The sequence below is a fragment of the Podarcis muralis genome, chromosome 16 (assembly GCF_964188315.1).
Source record: "Podarcis muralis chromosome 16, rPodMur119.hap1.1, whole genome shotgun sequence".
Taxonomy (NCBI): Eukaryota; Metazoa; Chordata; class Lepidosauria; order Squamata; family Lacertidae; genus Podarcis; species Podarcis muralis.
This window is the reverse complement of record NC_135670.1, coordinates 31,964,973-31,984,119: the sequence shown is the minus strand read 5'-3', so window position 1 is coordinate 31,984,119 and position 19,147 is coordinate 31,964,973. Positions and strand designations below refer to the sequence as shown.

The window sequence follows — 19,147 nt, the reverse complement described above, 5'->3', positions numbered from 1 at the left end:
TCAACCCAGTGCCTATGGGAGGTCCAAAAGAAGGACTTGCGCACAACAGCAGTCCTTGTGATTTCCAGCAACTGGCACTCAGGTGCATACTGCCTCCGATGGTGGAGGCAGAACACAAACATCAGGGTTAGTAGACACTGATGGCTTCATTCTCCATGAATTTGCTTAATACTATATTGAAGCTTTCCAAGTTGGTGGCCATCACTAAATATTGTGGCAGTGGATGTAAAGAAGTGCTATGTAAAAACATGAGGAGGGAGCTGAACCTGGGAGAATCTGCATGCAAAACAGGTTCTGCCATGGAGCAACTGGTGGAGGAGGGGGGGCGGGGGGAGCGCATCACCCCCAGCAGCGTGATCCCAGTGGGGTGCCATCACTGCTGCCCCCCCACGCTGGGCGCCACGCCCCTGCAGGTGGTGCACCATGCCCCCAGGACACACGCCCCTGCGGGTGGCGTGCCACGGCCCCAGGACGCGTGCCATGCCCCCCCCCCCAGGATGTATGCCAGCCACGCCCCCGCCTGCTCTCCGCCCCCCGGTGTTGGAGCATGAAGCTCTGCCACTGCATGGAGCTACAGCCCTTTCCCTAATAAGAAGCTGCCTTCTGCTGAGTCAGACAAGTGGTCCACCCAGCTAGGTATTTTCTGCACGGACAGGCAGCAGCTCTCCAGGGTTTCAGGCAGGGTTCTCTCGCAGCCCTACTTGGATATGTTGGAGATTGGACCTGGGACCTTCTCCAAATGACATGGAGATCTGTCAAATTTCAAGCGAGCCAGGATCAGCTTTGAAGAAACAGACTTCATTTACAACACCCAGCTGTGCCAAGGGGTACCCCCCGAAACCAGCACATCCCATTTAGCAGAACAAGTTGTCCTCCTAGTTCAGTCCTGCGTGTGTCTCATTAAGATAATTACCAATGAATTAAAGCAGGTTGGCTCAGTGCACTGGCGGCGGGGGTGTGGGCTCCCCTGCTGGCAGGCAGCAGGTGTAAATGAACAAGATCTGTCGAAAAGGCTGATGACCCTCTTAATTCACGGCAGCAAACAGGGGACATAGGTACCGAAGCAAGTTTTCATAATTGATATTTACTCTGAAAGGTTAATGGCAGCAGTGATGCTTCTAATTTGCTTGCCCACGCAAGACCTTGTTAGGTCAGATTCTCTCCATTTACTTCTGTGTGTGAATTGGAAATGCACAGTTGTTTTTCGTATGCAAACTTTGGAAAGAGGAGAGACAGCAAAGAGATGACTGCCCTGCCCCAAAGCACCTTCTCATGTCATCTGATTGAAATAAAACCATAAAAACAGCTGATGAGTTAATGAAGATGGAGGAGAATTCCATCAGGTCCACATTTTTAAAGTCAACTGACCTATAATTTCCCATTCCCAAACATACATAGAGGTAAATCATAATGCAGTTATCGATTGGATGGAGCACCTTTTTTTGTGACGATAGGTTTGCTTGTTTTTTAATGCATGCTTCACAAGGAGAATACATATACAGTGGTACCTTGGGTTAAGTACTTAATTCCTTCCGGAGGTCCGTTCTTAACCTGAAACTGTTCTTAACCTGAAGCACCACTTTAGCTAATGGGGCCTCCTGCTGCTGCCACACCGCCAGAGCACAATTTCTGTTCTCATCCTGAAGCAAAGTTCTTAACCCGAGGTACTATTTCTGGGTTAGCGGAGTCTGTAACCTGAAGCGTCTGTAACCTGAAGCGTATGTAACCCGAGGTACCACTGTATAAATGAATATTTTAGGGAGGATGCGTAGAAAAAATATCCAGAAATATGTAAGGAGGGACATGGGAAATAGAAAATGCTTTTTTTGGAGGAAAGTGCGTATATGATTTAAATGCACCTTTTGTATGACTTATGATTGAATGCATGCAAAACAGTTAGTTAGTTAGTTAGTTAGTTAGTTAGTTAGTTAGTGTGTGTGTGTGTGTGTGTGTGTGTGTGTGTGTGTGCATGGGCATGCATGCGTGTGTAAAGATGTATATAGATATGTATGTGGAGGGAAGGAGAGAGGGAGAGAGAGAGATTAATTAGGTATAGATGGATGAGCCTATTTCTGTCCCATGCCAGTTTTACATGCATAACTTTCTTCCTCTCTTCTGTGGATATATATACATAGGAAGCTGCCATAAACCAAGACAGAGGACAAGTCCATATGATGCTGTTGAGAAGGAAATGTGATATGGAGGCTTCTCAGTTGCAAGCAACTTTGCACTCAGCCATGTTTACCGATAGCTTTGAAGTAATTCAAAGTTCCGTCTTTGCAGAGGAGCTGGTGTGTGGGCGTGTGCATGCGTGGAGCTTGCAGTTTGTGCTCTGGAACCCCATTCATACCTTCAAAGTGTGTAGGCTCTGCGCATGGGATGGGCAGGGCTGAGGTCGCAAGCTGCACACATGACCTGCATGCATACATTTTGAATCTGTGTCTTGAAGCTTTCTTTCTTATATGCCATCTAACACAGCATTACTTATACTGCCTGACAGCAGTTCTCTAGGATTTGAGACAGGGTTGCCTGAGATGGAACCTGGGACCTTCTGCAGACAAAGCATATGCTCTGCCCCAGTTTTCCTATTTCAATTCACACCATGGTGATGAACTTAGTAGGCAAGCCACTGTATTTCAGGCATAGTTCAGTGATGGGGTCCCAGCTTTGCATACAGAAAAACCCAGGTTTGACCCCCAGTTTCTCCAGGTAGGTCTGGGAAAGACTCCCTGCCTGAGACCTTAGAGAGCTGCTGCCAGTTAGTGTAGACAGAACTGAGCCCGGTGGGACTAATGATCTAATTTGGTATAAGGCATCTTCCTTCTAATATTCTAACTCCCACCCCAGCATTTCAGTGCTGAAAATAGCTGTCACTTTTGTAGTGTTGCTGTTGTTCTTCCAGGGATTACTATGTGAGCCCTTCCACATAAATGAAGATTGAGCTTCTCTTTCAGTACCCTGCACTCACTTATTCTGCAACAGCCTGTCCTTCTACTGAATTAAAAGTTGGCAGTGTGTCTGCATCTGCATGTGTCTCAGTTAAAAATAGGCCAGGAATAGCATAATTGCCCTACAACCTGTTATCAGCAGTTGACTACGAGCCTCCCCAGTGTGCAAAGTGTCAGGCTGTGTATGACATGCTATCTTAATGTTCACGCACATGCAGGCGCATTAGAGCCAAAAATGCATCCACACCCACCCACCCCATTCTCAAATATTTAAATACTGGTGGGGGTGGAGCTGAGTTCTGGAGGATAGCAACTCTAGCAACTCACACTAAGAAGGCGTCTCCAAAAGGCAAAGACAGGGTTAAATTAGGGACAGCGATACACCAGGGACTAGAAAATTGGAGAAAGTGCTTAGCTCTGTGGTAGAGGATGCTGTTTGCCTGCAAAGGTCCTGGGTTCATTCTCTGGCCTCTCCCATTACAAGGATCTTAGTTAGCAGGGCATGCAAGAGACTGGCTGCTTGAAATCCACTGCCAGACAAATAGTCTGATTTGGTATAAGGCCGCAGCATCCTGTGTGATAAACAGGGTTTGAATATATGAAAAATGAGGTACTGCTGTTTTAAGTATTGTCTAATCTCAAAGGAGATGTTAGGGTGGTTAGGCTAGCATCACAATCCGTGGGCTAGGAGACCTGATAAAGCAGCAGAGAGCAGTTGGCTTTGTTAAATGAGTCTCCTCCACAAACTTACATGCAGTTGCAAAGCTCTGTAATGCCATGGTCATCAACATGATGCCTGCGAGCACAAGTGTTCCCACCAGTGCCCCCTATGACTCCCACAAAAGGTCTCAGCACATATCCCCTCAGAAATCCAGTGTTTGCTAGTGCTTCTGTTGAGGTCCTTATCCCACTGTGGAGCCAGGAGATGTGTAAGGCCATCAGTATGAGTATCGTCACTGATGCTGTGCTGTACGCAAACCTCCATGGTACTCCAGAGACCTGTGCATGATAAAGAAGGAAGGTCGATGGCAGGAGCACAGTTGGTGCGAATTCCAGTCTGAGTTTGACCCAGCACATTCTTGCACCTATTGATGGTGGTGTGGAAAGCTTACTTTTCTGCTACCATTGCATCCTCTAGTAGCCATCCAGCAATATTATTCTGTATGGCGAGTGAGCTTTCTTTATCTAGCCAGTACAGCAATGCTATTCCATCCTTGAAGACATACTGTAGTAATTCTGCCCACGCAGATCTGGGCAGAATTAGATGCCACAGAGTGAGTTTGGAGAAGGTATCCAGAGCATCATTGGGTCTGGCTGTACTGTATCAGTTTCCATTGTTACGGTGTGAGGATGTGAATACATTTCTTAGAGGGGTTCTGCCCATCTTGACTTACTAGATTTAGGCAAAGGAACTTGACTGAGTGGGTCATTCCAGGTGTGTGTTGGCTACGGTGTTCTCTTCCTGGAAGGAGGTAGAGATGTGTCCCTCATTTAGGGTCCTGGGCGCAGAAGTCCTAAACAACTATCTCCCAGTGGGAAATGGGTTATCTAGACCTGTTTCAATCTGGCTTCAGGCCTGGTTATGGCACCAAAAGTGTCTTGGTCACCCTGGTTGATCACTTTCATCAGGTGAAAGCTGGAGGAGTGATCCCCTGCTCATTCTCCCTCACCCCTCTGTAGATTTTGATACTGCTGCCCATGGCATGCTCCTGGAGGGAGTCTGTGAGGTGGGGACGAAGGATACACAACTGTTTTATGGTGGTTCAGCTTCTAATGGTTGCTTCTCCAGAATAGCAATAGGGGATATTACTTGGAGCCATGGGAACTACCTTGTAGCACTCCACAGGAATCCATCTTGTGTCACATGCCATTTAACACCAATATGAAGCTGTCATGAGATATCTTCAGGAGATTTGGAGTGAGGTGTCACCAACATGCAAATAGTATGCAACTCTCTCTGTAACATCTGAATTAGGAGAGGTGGTTCAGGTGCTAGATGGGTGCCTGGAGGTGGTGATAGGCTGGATTCGGCCAAAAAATTCAAACTGAATCTAGACAAGATGGAGGTGTTATAGGATTTGAGTTATCGGGTCCAGTAATTGAGGAGACAGCTTGCTCTAGATAGAGGACTGTGTCTCCTTGGAAGCAGCAGGTGCCTAGACTGGGGTTACTCCTGGATCCCGTACTGCTACTGAAGGCTTGGACAGCATCTGTGTCCAAGACTGCCTGTTTCCAGCTCTCGCTAGTTTGCCAGCTGTTGATGCTTTTTGGATTAAGATGACTTAGCCACTGGACTCCATCCTCGCATAACCTCCAGATTAGATTGTTGCAGTGGACTATGCTTTGGAAACTGGTTCAGCTAAAGTATCTCTGAAAGATGGCCATCCTACCTCTGTTTTGAAACCTCCAATGAAGCTGTGATTCGTGCACTGCAGGGGGTTTCAATAGATGACCCTTGCCATCCCTTCCAACTCTACAGTTCTGTGATTCTGTTAAGAACCCCAAACACAAATATAAATGCAAAAGACCAAACATATTCTGACCAAAAAATCTTGTTCAGTTTTCATTAATGTATGAATGTCAAAAAACATGTGTGTTTACACATTCATACAGCAATGACAACTGAAAAAAATCTGTTTAGTCTTTTACAGTTAAGTTTTATTTATGAATACATTTGTGTTACAAACCTACATTATTTTACCAGTATCGTTATATTTTTCTGATCCCAATTTATTTGTTCTCATTGTGTATGTTGGGAGACACTTCTTTCTTTTACCCTCCAAAGGGCCTTACAGCATATTAAAAATGAATGTAAGTAAATTACAATACCAAACTGACACAATCCTACAAAAACACATGCAAGTCATTAAAAATATACAGAATATAATATGTTTGCCCAGAGAGACATTTGGCCATGGGTCCCTTTCAGACTGCCCCCTTTTTTCTTCTACGATGGTTGAGAACAAGGATTAGAAAATCTGTGGCCTCGAGGGCAATATGTGTCCCGTGGCCTAATTTCATGCAGCCCTAGGCCTAACTGGGTGCAGGTAGTAAGGAGGAGAGAACTGTGGGGCAGCCAGGAAGAGGGAAAATGTGCTCTTTATGTGCGGGTGGCGCTGTGGGTAAAACCTCAGCGCCTAGGACTTGCCGATCGCATGGTCGGCGGTTTGAATCCCCGCGGCGGGGTGAGCTCCCGTCATTCGGTCCCAGCTCCTGCCCACCTAGCAGTTCGAAAGCACACTTAAGTGCAAGTAGATAAATAGGTACTGCTTAATAGCGGGAAGGTAAACGGCGTTTCCGTGTGCTGCTCTGGTGCCGGTTCGCCGGAGCAGCTTCGTCACGCTGGCCACGTGACCCGGAAGTGTCTGCGGACAGCACTGGCTCCCGGCCTCTAGAGTGAGATGAGCGCACAACCCTAGAGTCTGTCAAGACTGGCCCGTACGGGCAGGGGAACCTTTACCTTTATGCTTCTGGCACTGGTCCTACCCCCCCTTTTTTAGTTTTAGTTCCTCCTACCATTGGTTCCAGCTCATCCCACCATTGGCTCCAGCCACACCCGCTGCTGGCTTTCAGCCCCCAAGAAATTACCCCAAAGAGCATGGGTAGGCAAACTAAGGCCCGGGGGCTGGATCCGGCCCAATCACCTTCTAAATCCAGCCCACAGATGGTCCGGGAATCAGTGTGTTTTTACATGAGTAGAATGTGTCCTTTTATTTAAAATGCATCTCTGGGTTATTTGTGGGGCTGCCTGGTGTTTTTACATGAGTAGAATGTGTGCTTTTATTTAAAATGCATCTCTGGGTTATTTGTGGGGCATAGGAATTCGTTCATTTATTTTTTTCCAAAATATAGTCCGGCCCCCCACAAGGTCTGAGGGACAGTGGACTGGCTCCCTGCTGAAAAAGTTTGCTGACCCCTGCCAAAGAGCATGTAAGCCATTGAGAGAGAAAAAGTTACCCTGCCACTGCTTTAAGAACACGGTGGGGCTGTGCCTTGCGCCCCAGATGAGCTTCAGCGCTGACTGGTGGTGAATGAACTGAGAGGGATTTACTAAAATACCTGTTTCAATGGGATGATGTTTTTTGATCACTGCAGATGAAAGTCCCCATGAAGCGAAGTGGCAGGAACAGCGAGGACGACAGCATCCGGGAGGCCACCAGCTCCCAGCTCAGCAGCTCCAGGGACTGCCTCAGCGATGTGAGTACCACTGAGAAACGGGCAGCGCTGTGTTGTGGCAATTTCATAAATCTCGCTGAACAAACGTTGGCATCCAGAGGTCACTGTGTAATAACTTTCTCTCCCCCCGCCCCCCATGTCATGATTGAGTGTTATGGCATAAGTGGCTGAGCTCCCTTGCAAACACTATAATCATAGCGCAAATAGTATGATAAGTGAAAGATCAGAGGCAGGGAAAACAAAACGGAATTGTGCTTCCTGGGAGCAAAAGATGGCTCAAGATGATTACTTTGAGGGGGGGGGAGTTGGGGGGGCTGGGGTGTACCTGAAATTGTTTGTGTGGTTTTTTGTACTTGAAAAAACAACCAACTGTTGTTCCAATTATTCTGGGCTGCATGGGTGAGCTCACCTCTTTTGATGATTCCTCCTGCTCTGAATTGGGGGCAGGGGTAGATTGTGATTAGTGGGGCAGGGTTAGGGGGTGATTGGAAACGCTGCTTTTGAATGAAATGTTATGATAAACTCAATGCAAAACGACGTCTAAGTGTATAAACACACAAATGGGCTCTTTATTTTATTTTTACTTTTTTTTAAATCACCAAGAAATCAATGGAAGTGCTGGGATAATTTTATGTGAAGGCTTTTTTGTGTTAGCAATTAGCATTTTGCCTTCATTAAAACATGATTTTTTGCTAATTAGGACCTTCCCCCGTTAGGAGAGATTTAAATGACGAACAATAATCAAACACTGGCACGAGTCATGTCTGAAATATTAAATTTAACATTTCAATGGTGAGCCACGGTTACATCCCAGAGAGAGTGGGGTTTTCATGTTCCGTTCTATTAATGTGAAATATGCTTCATAACTAAAACCTGTCACAGGAAAAAGCAGCTCACACCAGCCAAATTCAATTGGACAGTTAATTTAGCTTTAAAATTGAAAACACTACCTCTGCTTCAGGATGCAAAAAAGGAAGGGGGAGGAAGCCTTTGATAAGCATAATGTATTTGCTATTAAGGCTTTCAGAGCTCATTCTCCTGAAGGAGGAGAAGAGGAAGGGAGAGAGGAGGGGGCAAAATGGCTCCCACAAATGTGTTTAAAAGCTGAAAGTATTTATTAAAAATGTCAGCAGAAAAGTGCTTTTGGCAGATTAAAGCGGGATTCAGCTTGACAGCTCTGACAGCAAAATGTGATGGTGTTGGTGTTGTAGGGTGTGCGTGTGGAATTCACTCTACATGTTTTGAGCAGGAATGGGGTGCTATAAACATCCTGTGTCGTGTGGGAAGAAATAAGAGGGGTGGGGTGGGGAAATCCCATCCCTGCACCTCTGATCTGATTCCAGGGAAAATAAAACGTGTGAATCGGAAAGGAAAGTGAGCAGGGGGAAGGGGGAGGTGGATTTGGCATCTTTGGGGTAAATGATTTTGTTTATCCAGCATTGGTTTGGGTTTGGGTAGTTGTTGATGCAGTTGTGTGTCCCCCACCCTTAAAACAACAATTGTTTCCTCTTCACCCACACTATGCATGTAGCAGCGACTGAATGGCTTCTCTCCCTCCCTCCTCCTCTGTCTCTCTCACCCACACCAAAAGGTGTATTTATTCCAACACCCTGTTTACTCTAGGAGGCCCACAGACAATAGCCCTATTCTACTTCTATTCCTCGGCGGCTGGTACTCTGGCATGTGCGAGATACAAATTTTAGAGGAAGTGTGGAGACCATACCACAAGGAACGAACTGCACAAAGAGCCAGGGTGGTGTAGTGGCTGGAGTGTCAGACTAGGACCTGGGAGACCAGGGGTTTAAATCCCCACTTGGCCACAAAGCTCATGGGGTGACCTTGGGCCAGTCATGGTCTCTCAGCCTAACCTACCTCACAGGGTTGTTTGGGGATTAAATGAGGAGGGGGAGAACCATGCATTCCACCCTGAGCTCCTTAGAGGAGAAAGGTGGGATAGAAATGCAATAAATAAATGAATAAACTATTGCATGCATTTGGAGTGAAAAAGCCCACCAGAAAGCTGTATCTTCAACTACCTCAGGGCCTGGTCTCTAGAGGTCCTGGGTTTGGTAGGGCTCCAGACTCTGGTGAACTGGAACACAGACTGGATTCCCCTTAATGTTCCAGCATGCTGCCTCTGATCTTGGATGTGCAGACGTTAATAATAATAATAATAATAATAATAATAATAATAATAATAATAGACTGGATTCCCCTTAATGTTCCAGCATGCTGCCTCTGATCTTGGATGTGCAGACGTGAATAATAATAATAATTATTATTCTGGGCAGCTTCCAACAAAAGATTAAAAATACATTAAAACATCAGTTATTAAAAACTTCCCTAAACAGGGCTTACTTCAGATGTCTTCTAAACATCAGATAGTTGTTTATTTCTTTGACATCTGATGGGAGGGTGTGCTTAATCCTATGTTAAAGCTACCTAAATGCACTCCCCCTCTCCACAAGTTGTTCTGTATGCACATACATGTGTGTGTACACACACACACACACACACACACACACACACACAGAGCTAGCAGATTTGCAAAGCTAAGCAGGGTCCAGTATGGTTCCAAATTGGACCGTGTGCTGAGATTACTCCATTGCAGGGGTTTGGACTGGGTGACCCTTGGGGTCCCTTCCAACCCCACAATTCTATGATTCTATGAGGTAGGGTGAAGCAGCCGCCTCAGGTGGCGGAAGCGCAGGAGGCAGGGACCCCCTGCCCCCCTGCTTCTGCCGCCACTGGAACATGCCCCTCTCAACAATTTCAGCGAGAGGGGGCATTCCAGTGGCAGCAGAAGTGGTGAATCATGGCAACACAGCAGTTTGGCTGTCCCTCTGTCTACTCATATACATATGCTTGTGAGCAGGTGTGCCATCTGCTGGAGGGCTGGGGGACTGAGGGCCCCCAAAAATTTTCAAGGAGGGGGCTGAACCCCCTCAAAATTCCCTGGTGGCTGTGCACACATGCTGCAGGACATGCTCGCGTTATACACAAAATTTCCCTGCTAACATGTTGGCACTGTACTGCACAACATCCATAGAAAAGGCAGATTTTCGCTGTCTGCTTCTCTCTGTGCGTCTCTTTCTCTCTAACAAACACACACACACACACACACTCCTGGGAATACCAATTTTACATTTTTAAGTAGCCTAGTCACCTTTAGTGTGCTCACCCTTCAAGGATTTTTTTTTTTAAATGTTGGCTTTTTTCTTGATTCAGGCCACAAACGCCTATTGATTTATCTTGTTTTATGTTACAGGATTTACATACCACTTAATCACCAAAACATCGACGTGGCTCACGTAAAACAATATAAAACACACATTAAAAAGTACAGTATCAAGAAAAACCAGATGTTCAAAGCAAGTTGGCCTAGAATAGGTAGAACTTGCCCTAAAACGTCCATTTCCGATCTCTTTCCTCCTTTTCAATAATTGGGTCCTCATTAATTTATTTTAGCACCATCTCTTAGGAAAAGCCCTGCTGGATCAGGCGAGAGGCCCATCTAGTCCTGAGTCCTTTTCTCACAGTGGTCAACTAGCTGCTTCTGCAAGGTGTAAAGTAGGACCCGAGTGTAACAGCACTTTCCCCACTTGTGATCCCAAGGATCTGTGGTTAGGGACCATAGACAGTTTTCTCCCCATGAATCTGTCTAATCATTTTTTGGATCCATCCAGTTTGGTGGCCATCACTCTATCTTGTGGTAGTGAGTTCCCCGTGCACTGTATGAATAAGTCCTTTCTTTTGTTTGCGCAGAAAGGAATGTGGCCCCCCAGACTGGAAAAGGTGCCTTGCTCCTCAGTTAAAGTCTTGGGTAACTGAGCCGACCAAAGATGGGGAACTGTTAATAATAATAATAATAAATTTTATTTATATCCCGCCCTCCCCAGCCGAAGCTGGGCTCAGGGCGGCTAACAACAATCAAAATAGTCTGACATTCTAAAAACATTCATTATAAAATTAATTAAATCAAATTGGGCTGTAGCTTCCACCACCTCTGACCATTGTCCATCAGAGCATAAGAAGAGCCTGGTGGATCAAGCCAAAGACCCGCCTAGTCCAACATCCTGTTCTCACAGTGACCAACCAGATTCTTAAGGAAGCTTGCAAGCAAGTTCTGAGTTCAACAGCACTCTGTTTCCAGCAACTGGTATTCAGAAGCCAGAGCCGTAACTACGGGGAGAGGGGCACTAGCCAGGTTTTTTGCCCCGGGTGAAGCCTCCAGAAGCATTGCTGCCTCCAACAGGAGAGGTAGAACAGGATGAGCCTTTGGTCTGATTTAGCACTGCTCTTTCTTCTTTTGCCCTTGTGTTCTTGTCAGCAACTTGCCAGCCCTATGCAAAAATCCCTTTTTAGTCCCTATGACACATGGTTAAAATATTATCCAATGTAACTATTGGTAGAACCACCAGCTACTTTTACGAAAACGTAAAACAACAACAAAAAATCCTCTCCCTCACAGTTAGGCACATGGTATTAAGAGAGAATTAAAAGACAGAATATTCCTGTGCTTTATTTTGATTGAAATTAAATAGAGGGCGGTTTGGGGTGGTCCCGGGAGGGAAAGAGGGTGTTCTGTTTTGCCTCCCACCCCTCCCTCCCTGCTCCTTGTTCCATAATTGTCCTAATCTTTCCTGATGTCCTGAACAGTGTAAAAAATCCACACAGAGCCGTACATAATGGCTTTTAAAAAAGGGTTTATCTTTTTCTTGACCCATCAGCTTAAGAACTGCCTGCGTTTTTTAATGGATTTTCTCCGTCACTAAATTGAATGGATCGTTCCTCATTATCATTTAAATAGGACCCTCATTCCCCACAAACACAGAACATTTGAATGTGGTGGTAGAGCTGCGTTAATTTGAAATGTATGGAAGATGGGGAAGGGGAGGGAAAGGAGGAGAAGGCAGCCGCTGAGTGTGGAATTGCTGGATGTAATTGTCATGGATTCTCAATTTTGTTGCCCCCAAGATGGGAAAATAGACTAATAATTGTCTCCCAGCCCTAGTAGAATAGTTGCCCTAGTTAGCTGAAGCTAACACTCTAATTGTCATGGGGGGCATCTAGATGAATGAGGATGTATGCAGGGCACAGCAAGGGCTAAATTGAGTGATATACTAAGGCAAAGAGCAAATTGGCAATTATGGACCCAGTCGAAAAGGTTGGCAGGTGTGCAGCGTTCTCATGAGCCCTGAGGGGGAAATTGGAAATATAAAATATCAACCATAAATACCAGCTGATTAGGAAATATGTTGCAAGAGGTGTTGGCCACTTTGGATGGATGGATGGAGACATAGATAAGAGTGCCGGGTGTTTATTTAACGTTTTAAAAATTAAAAAAATGTCAGAATTCACAGACTCCATTTTAGGCTCTTTTTCTTTCACTCATTCTAGCTCTCTTCCATCAGGTTGGATGAAGTGACTTTTAAAAATGTTATTGGGGGTAAGGAGAAATCTACCTGGCGGCGAAGGAGTGGAAACCAGAAATTATAAGAAATCATCCTCCACTTTTATGGCTCAGGTTTAAATTCTTATTTAACAATGATGCCTTGATATAGGACCTCTTAGGTTACAGGGGGTTTAGGAGGTGGAGAAGATAGAAGGCGAAATAATTGGGAAAGTGTGAATGGCTGGCTGGCTGTTTGTCTGTGAAAAAGAGAGAGCGATAGTGTGAGGGGCTCTGGACCCCCACCCCATATCTCACTTTACAGAGCAACAATTCCCAGAGTTCCTGAGGAAGAGGGACTGATTGTTAAATAACTATGAGAACTGCAGCTCTGTGAGGGTGTTAAAAAAAGGTCAACAATTATGGTGGTTTCCTAAAAGCTCAATTTTTCAAATATGGCAACCCTATGTGAGGGGAATAGGCACCCCTTATCATACTACAACTCCCAGAATTATTTAGGGGAAGTCATGACTGTTAAAGTGGCACAATAGTGCTTTAGGTGTATGGCATAGGTGTGGCCTGGGCTGGGTCTGAGCCTCAGAAGACTAGGCCTCACCCTACCTGAGCTTCTCCCTCCAGGGATCACTCACAACGCATTAGTAATTTTCTTCTCCCTGACCATCCCCTCCACCTCCTTCTGGTTTTTTGTCCTTCTTTTCTTTTCTTTTCTTTTTCATTTTTAAAAACCAGGAGTCATATACTTCCAAGCGCTTTAAATTCCCTTTCACTTTAGAGTGGCCGAGGAGAAAGGGTTGTATGTTTTGCCAGGGATAGCAACATTGCGTGGCTTCTTTTGTTTGTTCATGCACATGAACCGAAGTAGAGAAATGACATTTCAGAGTTTCCTAAGTGTGAAGACACTAACAGGGGCTGCCCCATCTCTTGTGGTTTCCAAGGTCAGGCCCTGAACTCTGAGCGCAGCTAAGTTTTTGATGCATTCCTGACGCTTGACATGTCAGCCGATATTCCTCTGGAAACATGGGAGAGCGACTGTGTCTGCATGGCCGTGGGGAAAATAAAAGCCCTTCTGTGTAGGGGATCTCATCCTCCTAGCCGCAGATCCTCAATTTAAAGCGGGCATGGTCTGGAGGGAAGACTTGCTGTGTATCTCCATTGCTTAGAAAGCTAAATTCCCAGAGCAGAGACATGACTTGGGCTGGGTAGGCTGACAGGAAGTTTGAACTCTGTCACATATCAGTGCAACAAGATCTTTAAAATGCATAAGCTACCTGCCACCCCTGGAGGGGAAAAAACATGGAATGAATTTTCCTAAATGGAATTTTGCAAAGGTAAGACTATGAAAAAAGCCTCTTCTCCATGGAGCTTGTAGCTTAAAGTTGGATGAGGGAAGAGAAGAGTAAAGAGGAAGAAGCTTAAAATGTATGATGTCCCCTCAACTATATTATTTCTGGCAGGGATAGCCAGCATGGTGCCGTTCAGCTGTTGTAGACTACAGCTCCCATCTGCTCAGTGGCCAGTGGTCACAGATGATGGGAGTTGTAGTCTACAGCAGTGTTTCCCAAACTTTTTTGGGCAACGGCACACCTGTTTACTGAAAAAAAATCTCGCGGCACACCACCATTAAAGCCCCGCCCCGTGACGTCAGCGCGCAGCGTCACGCCGGGAGGGACGCACGAAAGCTATCCTATGTAAATACGGATTTAGCCTCGGTTTGCTCTGGCTTTGAAGCTAAAGGTTAAAGGGGGGGGGCAGAGAGACGTGTAGACCCGTTTGCTTAGAAGTAGGTCCCCAGTGTTTCCCCATGGGGTCCCAAGGAAGAGCGGCGCCACCCGATTGGATTTCCTAAACTCCCGCCCTGAGCGCTGGAGTTCCGCGTAACCCAAATTAAACCCGGTTGCTTACACTCTGTCCAGGAGGACGCACAATCCCCGCTTGACGGATGGGTCTGTTCCAAGGCTGGCTCCGCTGGCAAAGCCGGCTTGCTGGACGCCTCTTGGCAGGGAGAGAAGCGGACGGACGAGTTTTAAGAGGCTCTCCGTCGCTCCAGAAGAAGGCAGGGCGAAGATTTCAAGGGGCATCGCTCCGGCTGCTCCCTCTCCCGGCGCGCAGGAGCGATGCCTCTCTCTGGCTCTCCCTCCGCGCAGGCTGAGGGAGGGAGGGAGGGGCGCGTGTGACCCGTCTCTGCTGGGAGACCAAACCCAGCGAGGCAGAGTCGCGCGGAGGCGCCCAGGCAGCGCTGCCGGCTGCGAGGAGGAGCGCCAGGCAGCAGCAGGAGGCGCGGCCTCTCCTCGCCGCCGCCGCCCCGCCTCTCGCCGCCGACTCGCCCGCCTCCCTCCAGGCATCTCGCGGCACACCCGCCGATGTCTCACGGCACACTCCTGTGCCGCGGAACACCGGTTGGGAAACACTGGTCTACAGCATCTGGAAGGCACTGCATTGACCACCCTTCTTAGGTGCTTTGTCCAACATTTGGTGGAAAGGTAGGATACATAGTTAACAAGAAAATATAAAAGTAAAATAAGGGCCACTTCATTTATTTATGTTCCTAGGCATATACCTAGCGGGTGGGATGTGGTTTGTCATGTAGGGCACTCCTCCGGGATTAGTGCAAATTGGCCATATTGCAAGAATTTTAGGAGGGTGCTTCAGATATAAACAGCCAGTTGTCAAGACTGGGGCAACTTTGTTGGATGCAACTCTCTGCTTCCTACGCAAGGTACTTGATTGAAAGCTGTGTCAACATTTTATTTGGGTATATTTCTTGTTACCTAAGCACAGACTTGAATTTAGTGGAGCTTGCCTTTGCACACTAAATCACATTCCCTTTTGTTTTGCTTTTTTGCTTTCTCCCAGACACACAGTGCAAAAATACCTACATTGCATCTTATTATAAATGAAATAACTTGCCATAGCTGCTTGTAAAACATCAGCTTTGAAACCCCCGCAGTTCAGCTCTGCCTTTACTAGCAAGTTCTTTTCTCTCCCCCCCCCCCCGCCCCCTCCAAATTGCAAGCAGAGAAAGTTGTTGGTTGTAGATTCCCCCCCCCTTTAAGAAATTGAGGGGAGATCTTGTGGGTTGTTGTTTTTTAAAAAAAGACCAAAATTACAGACTGAAGGGATGTCTCAAGAGCCTTGGTAATAGGATAATGAAGCCTTTTAACTCTTAAGTCCTCAGTGGGTCAAATTCAGCCCGGGTTGGTAAAATTACCAAAAGGCATCTAATGGCTCGTCTACATGAAAAGAACTGTTGGTTCCTTTATGGTGAGGTGTCTGCAGTTATGAAGGCGCCAGCACATTACACTTAATGGTAATTGGTACCTTCTCTACAGGAGGGAGGCCAGGAACCCTTTTGGTTAAAGAGGCTGAAGGAACATTTTGCACCTTAACTGCTGATTCTCTGAATCCTGGCAGATTGCAAGTCACTCCTAGGTTTTAGGTTTTATAGGCACTGGGATGAATGAGTGACATGGTTCCTTTCAAGACCAGGGAGAGGAAAATAGGCATTAGACAGAATATTATTCACCCGGGTTGTTTGGTTCCTCTCTAGAGTTGCTATGAGAGTGGTGTGGGGCCTGATCATGAGAAAATGATTCCCATATTGTTTTGGTAATGCATGAATTGCATGGGTAAATCTAAAGAATGAATCAGGTTCCCCTCCCCTAGTCTGTGGCCCCATCTGCACCATATACATTAAAAATACTATTATGCCACTTTAAACAGTAATGGCTTCCCCCAAAGAATTATGGGAACTTTAATTTGTTAAGAGTGCTGAGAGTTGTTAGGAGAACTGCCCCCCCCCATTCCCCTCACAGAGCTACAATTCCCAGAATGGTTTAACACCAGTTCTTCTTGCCAGGGAACTCTGGGAATTGTAGCTCTGTCTGGGGAATAGGGATGCTTTGAGGGAAGCCATGACTGTTTAAAGTGATATGATAGTGCTTTAAATGTATCATACTGTTGGGGCCTGTGTCACTTTCTCATGTGGTCACCAGAGGTCCGTTCTGTCTTGTATGCAACATTGATCTTCAGATCATTTATTTTTAAAAATGCTTTAAAATACATAGGTTGAGCTAACTAACTCAGAGTAGCTCATTGAAATCGATTATTTCTTTTTTTTCTTTTTTAAATAATTTTTATTGCATTTTTTCAGACATAGGCAGAAAAAAACAAAAGAAAAAAAAAAACAAAAAGCAAATACAAAGAATCATAACCTTTCAACAACTTATTTCTATCGAGCTTCCCCGCATCTCCCGCACAATGCATTCTTAACAATAAATTTATCAGCAAATTATAACCTTGTTTCGTGTGTTTCTTTTATACTTTCAATTGCAGTTTAAGTTTAAATCCCTTGTTGTCCATTTACTCTAAAAACAGAATATATTATCATTTTTAACATTTAAACATTGATTCTTTCAATAATGTTATCCAATTCCGTAAATGTTGCATTCTCATTGCTGGGGCTAGCATTTCAAATTATGCATCATTTTATAGTTCATATAACTTATAAAATTTTTGCAAGTAATTCTTAAATTTTTTCCAGTCCTCCTCCATTGCTTCTTCTCCCAGGTCTCGGATTCTGGCAGTCATTTCGGCCAATTCCATATAGTCAATCAGTTGCATTTGCCACTCTTCCAGCGTGGGTAAATCTTGAGTCTTCCAGTGTTTGGCGATCAAAATTCTTGCTGCAGTGGTAGCATACATAAAAAACGTTCTATCCTTCTTTAAAACCTTTTGGCCGACAATACCCAAGAGGAAGGCCTCCGGTTTTTTAGGGAAGGTGTACTTAAACACCTTTTTTAACTCGTTGTAGATCATTTCCCAGAAGGCCTTCACTCTTGGGCAAGTCCACCAAAGGTGAAAGAATGTTCCTTCAGCCTCTTTGCACTTCCAACATTTATTATCAGACAAATGGTATATCTTAGCAAGCTTGACTGGGGTCATGTACCACCTGTATACCATTTTCATAATGTTTTCTTTCAAGGCATTACATGCCGTAAATTTCATACCGGTGGTCCATAACCTTTCCCAGTCTTCAAACATGATATTGTAACCAATGTCCTGAGCCCACTTTATCATGGCTGATTTAACTGTCTCATCCTGGGTGTTCCACTTAAGCAGCAAGTTATACATTCTCGATAAAACCTTGGTCTTTGGTTCTAACAATTCTGTCTCAAGTTTCGATTTTTCCACCTGGAATCCTGTTTTTTTGTCCAACTTAACCACCTCGTTAATTTGGGCATAATGAAACCAATCTCGCACCTTATCTTTTAAATTTTCAAAGCTCCGCAACCTCCAATTGTCACCTACTTTTTCTATTAGTTCCCAATATTTCGGCCAGCCGGTCTCCATATTGGGTTTTTTCCACGCCTTAGCCTCCACTGGTGATAACCACCTCGGAGTCTTACTTTCAAGTAAGTCTTTGTATTTCTGCCAGACCATAAAAATTGCTTTCCTGACAATATGGTTTTTGAACATTCCATGTGTTTTTGCCTTGCCGTACCACAGATAAGCATGCCATCCTAACGAGTTGTTAAAACCTTCCAGGTCTAGGACATCTGTATTCTCTAATAGAATCCAATCTTTCAACCAGCAGAAGGCTGCCGCCTCATAGTATAACCTTAAGTCTGGCAGGGCAAACCCCCCTCTTTCTTTTGCATCAGTTAGTATTTTGAACTTTATTCGGGGCTTTTTGCCCTGCCAGACAAACTTTGAGATATCCCTCTGCCACTTTCCAAAACATTCCACTCTGTCCACGACCTGCAAGGTTTGAAATAAAAACAACATTTTTGGCAAAACATTCATCTTGACAGCAGCAATTCGGCCCAGCAAGGAAAGCTTCAGTCTCGACCAAGTTTCCAAATCTTTCTTAACTTCTGACCAGCATTTCTCATAATTGTCCTTAAACAAATTCAAATTTCTAGGCGTCAAGTTTATTTCGAAGTAAGTTGGATGCAATCCAATGTTTAAATGAATACTTTGTTGCAAATTATGCATTTTTTTAAAAAATGACCTATGCACTGTGTTGGAATATTTGGGGAACTTTAGTTCAGGAATTGTGGATCAGGTCAGTTTGTTCTGGAATACACACAGATTGAATTCCTCAAGCGTCCCTTGGTAGTACTAATGGAAATAATTTTCCAGATCGTTTCTACCCAGCACATGCTTTTTCCTTTTGGATTGGCTTCAGTGTGGACTGCACTTTTTCTTTTTCTTTTTTTTTAAAAAAAGAACTTTATGTAAAGCAAGCACACGTTTGTTTCAAAACTCGTCTGCGGCACTTGATGTGCAAGAAGAAGCATGTATGGGCTTTTCTGGAAGGAATGTTTGCTCTCAGTCAGTCCAACTGCTGGAAAAGGTTTTAAAGAGCTGGATCCACAAGAGTTCACCAGTTTTACTAGCTTTACACAGGCAATAACAAATCCTTTTCTAAAGGAAAGCATCCAGTGTTGAGTTCCAGGAAATGTTAATCTTAAACAGGGAAAATATATTCGTCTTCATAGGGAACTTTTACCTCTGAAAACTCCAAAGAAAAGTTGCATGTGTTGCAAAGTATTGTGCCAATTCTACCTTTTAAAGGGCTCTGCAGGCTGTGTTTAAAATCCCAGCAGGG

The 19,147-nt window shown here is 45.1% G+C and overlaps 1 protein-coding gene across 28 annotated transcripts in view; it reads left to right on the top strand.

Annotated features, from left to right (window-relative positions):
- Positions 1-19,147, top strand: part of FBRSL1 (fibrosin like 1) — a 792,934-nt gene that overhangs the window by 350,084 nt on the left and 423,703 nt on the right. For 25 of the 28 annotated variants that reach the window (XM_077920111.1, XM_077920092.1, XM_077920096.1 and 22 more), the window contains one exon: positions 7,044-7,145. The exons of 1 other annotated variant lie outside the window; for it this stretch is intronic. In XM_077920111.1, the coding sequence (XP_077776237.1) occupies positions 7,044-7,145 (102 nt within the window). Of the gene's footprint in view, positions 1-7,043; positions 7,146-13,820; positions 13,866-19,147 lie in introns of those variants that run through there. 2 more of the 28 variants (XM_077920115.1, XM_077920114.1) reach the window with 1 other exon arrangement.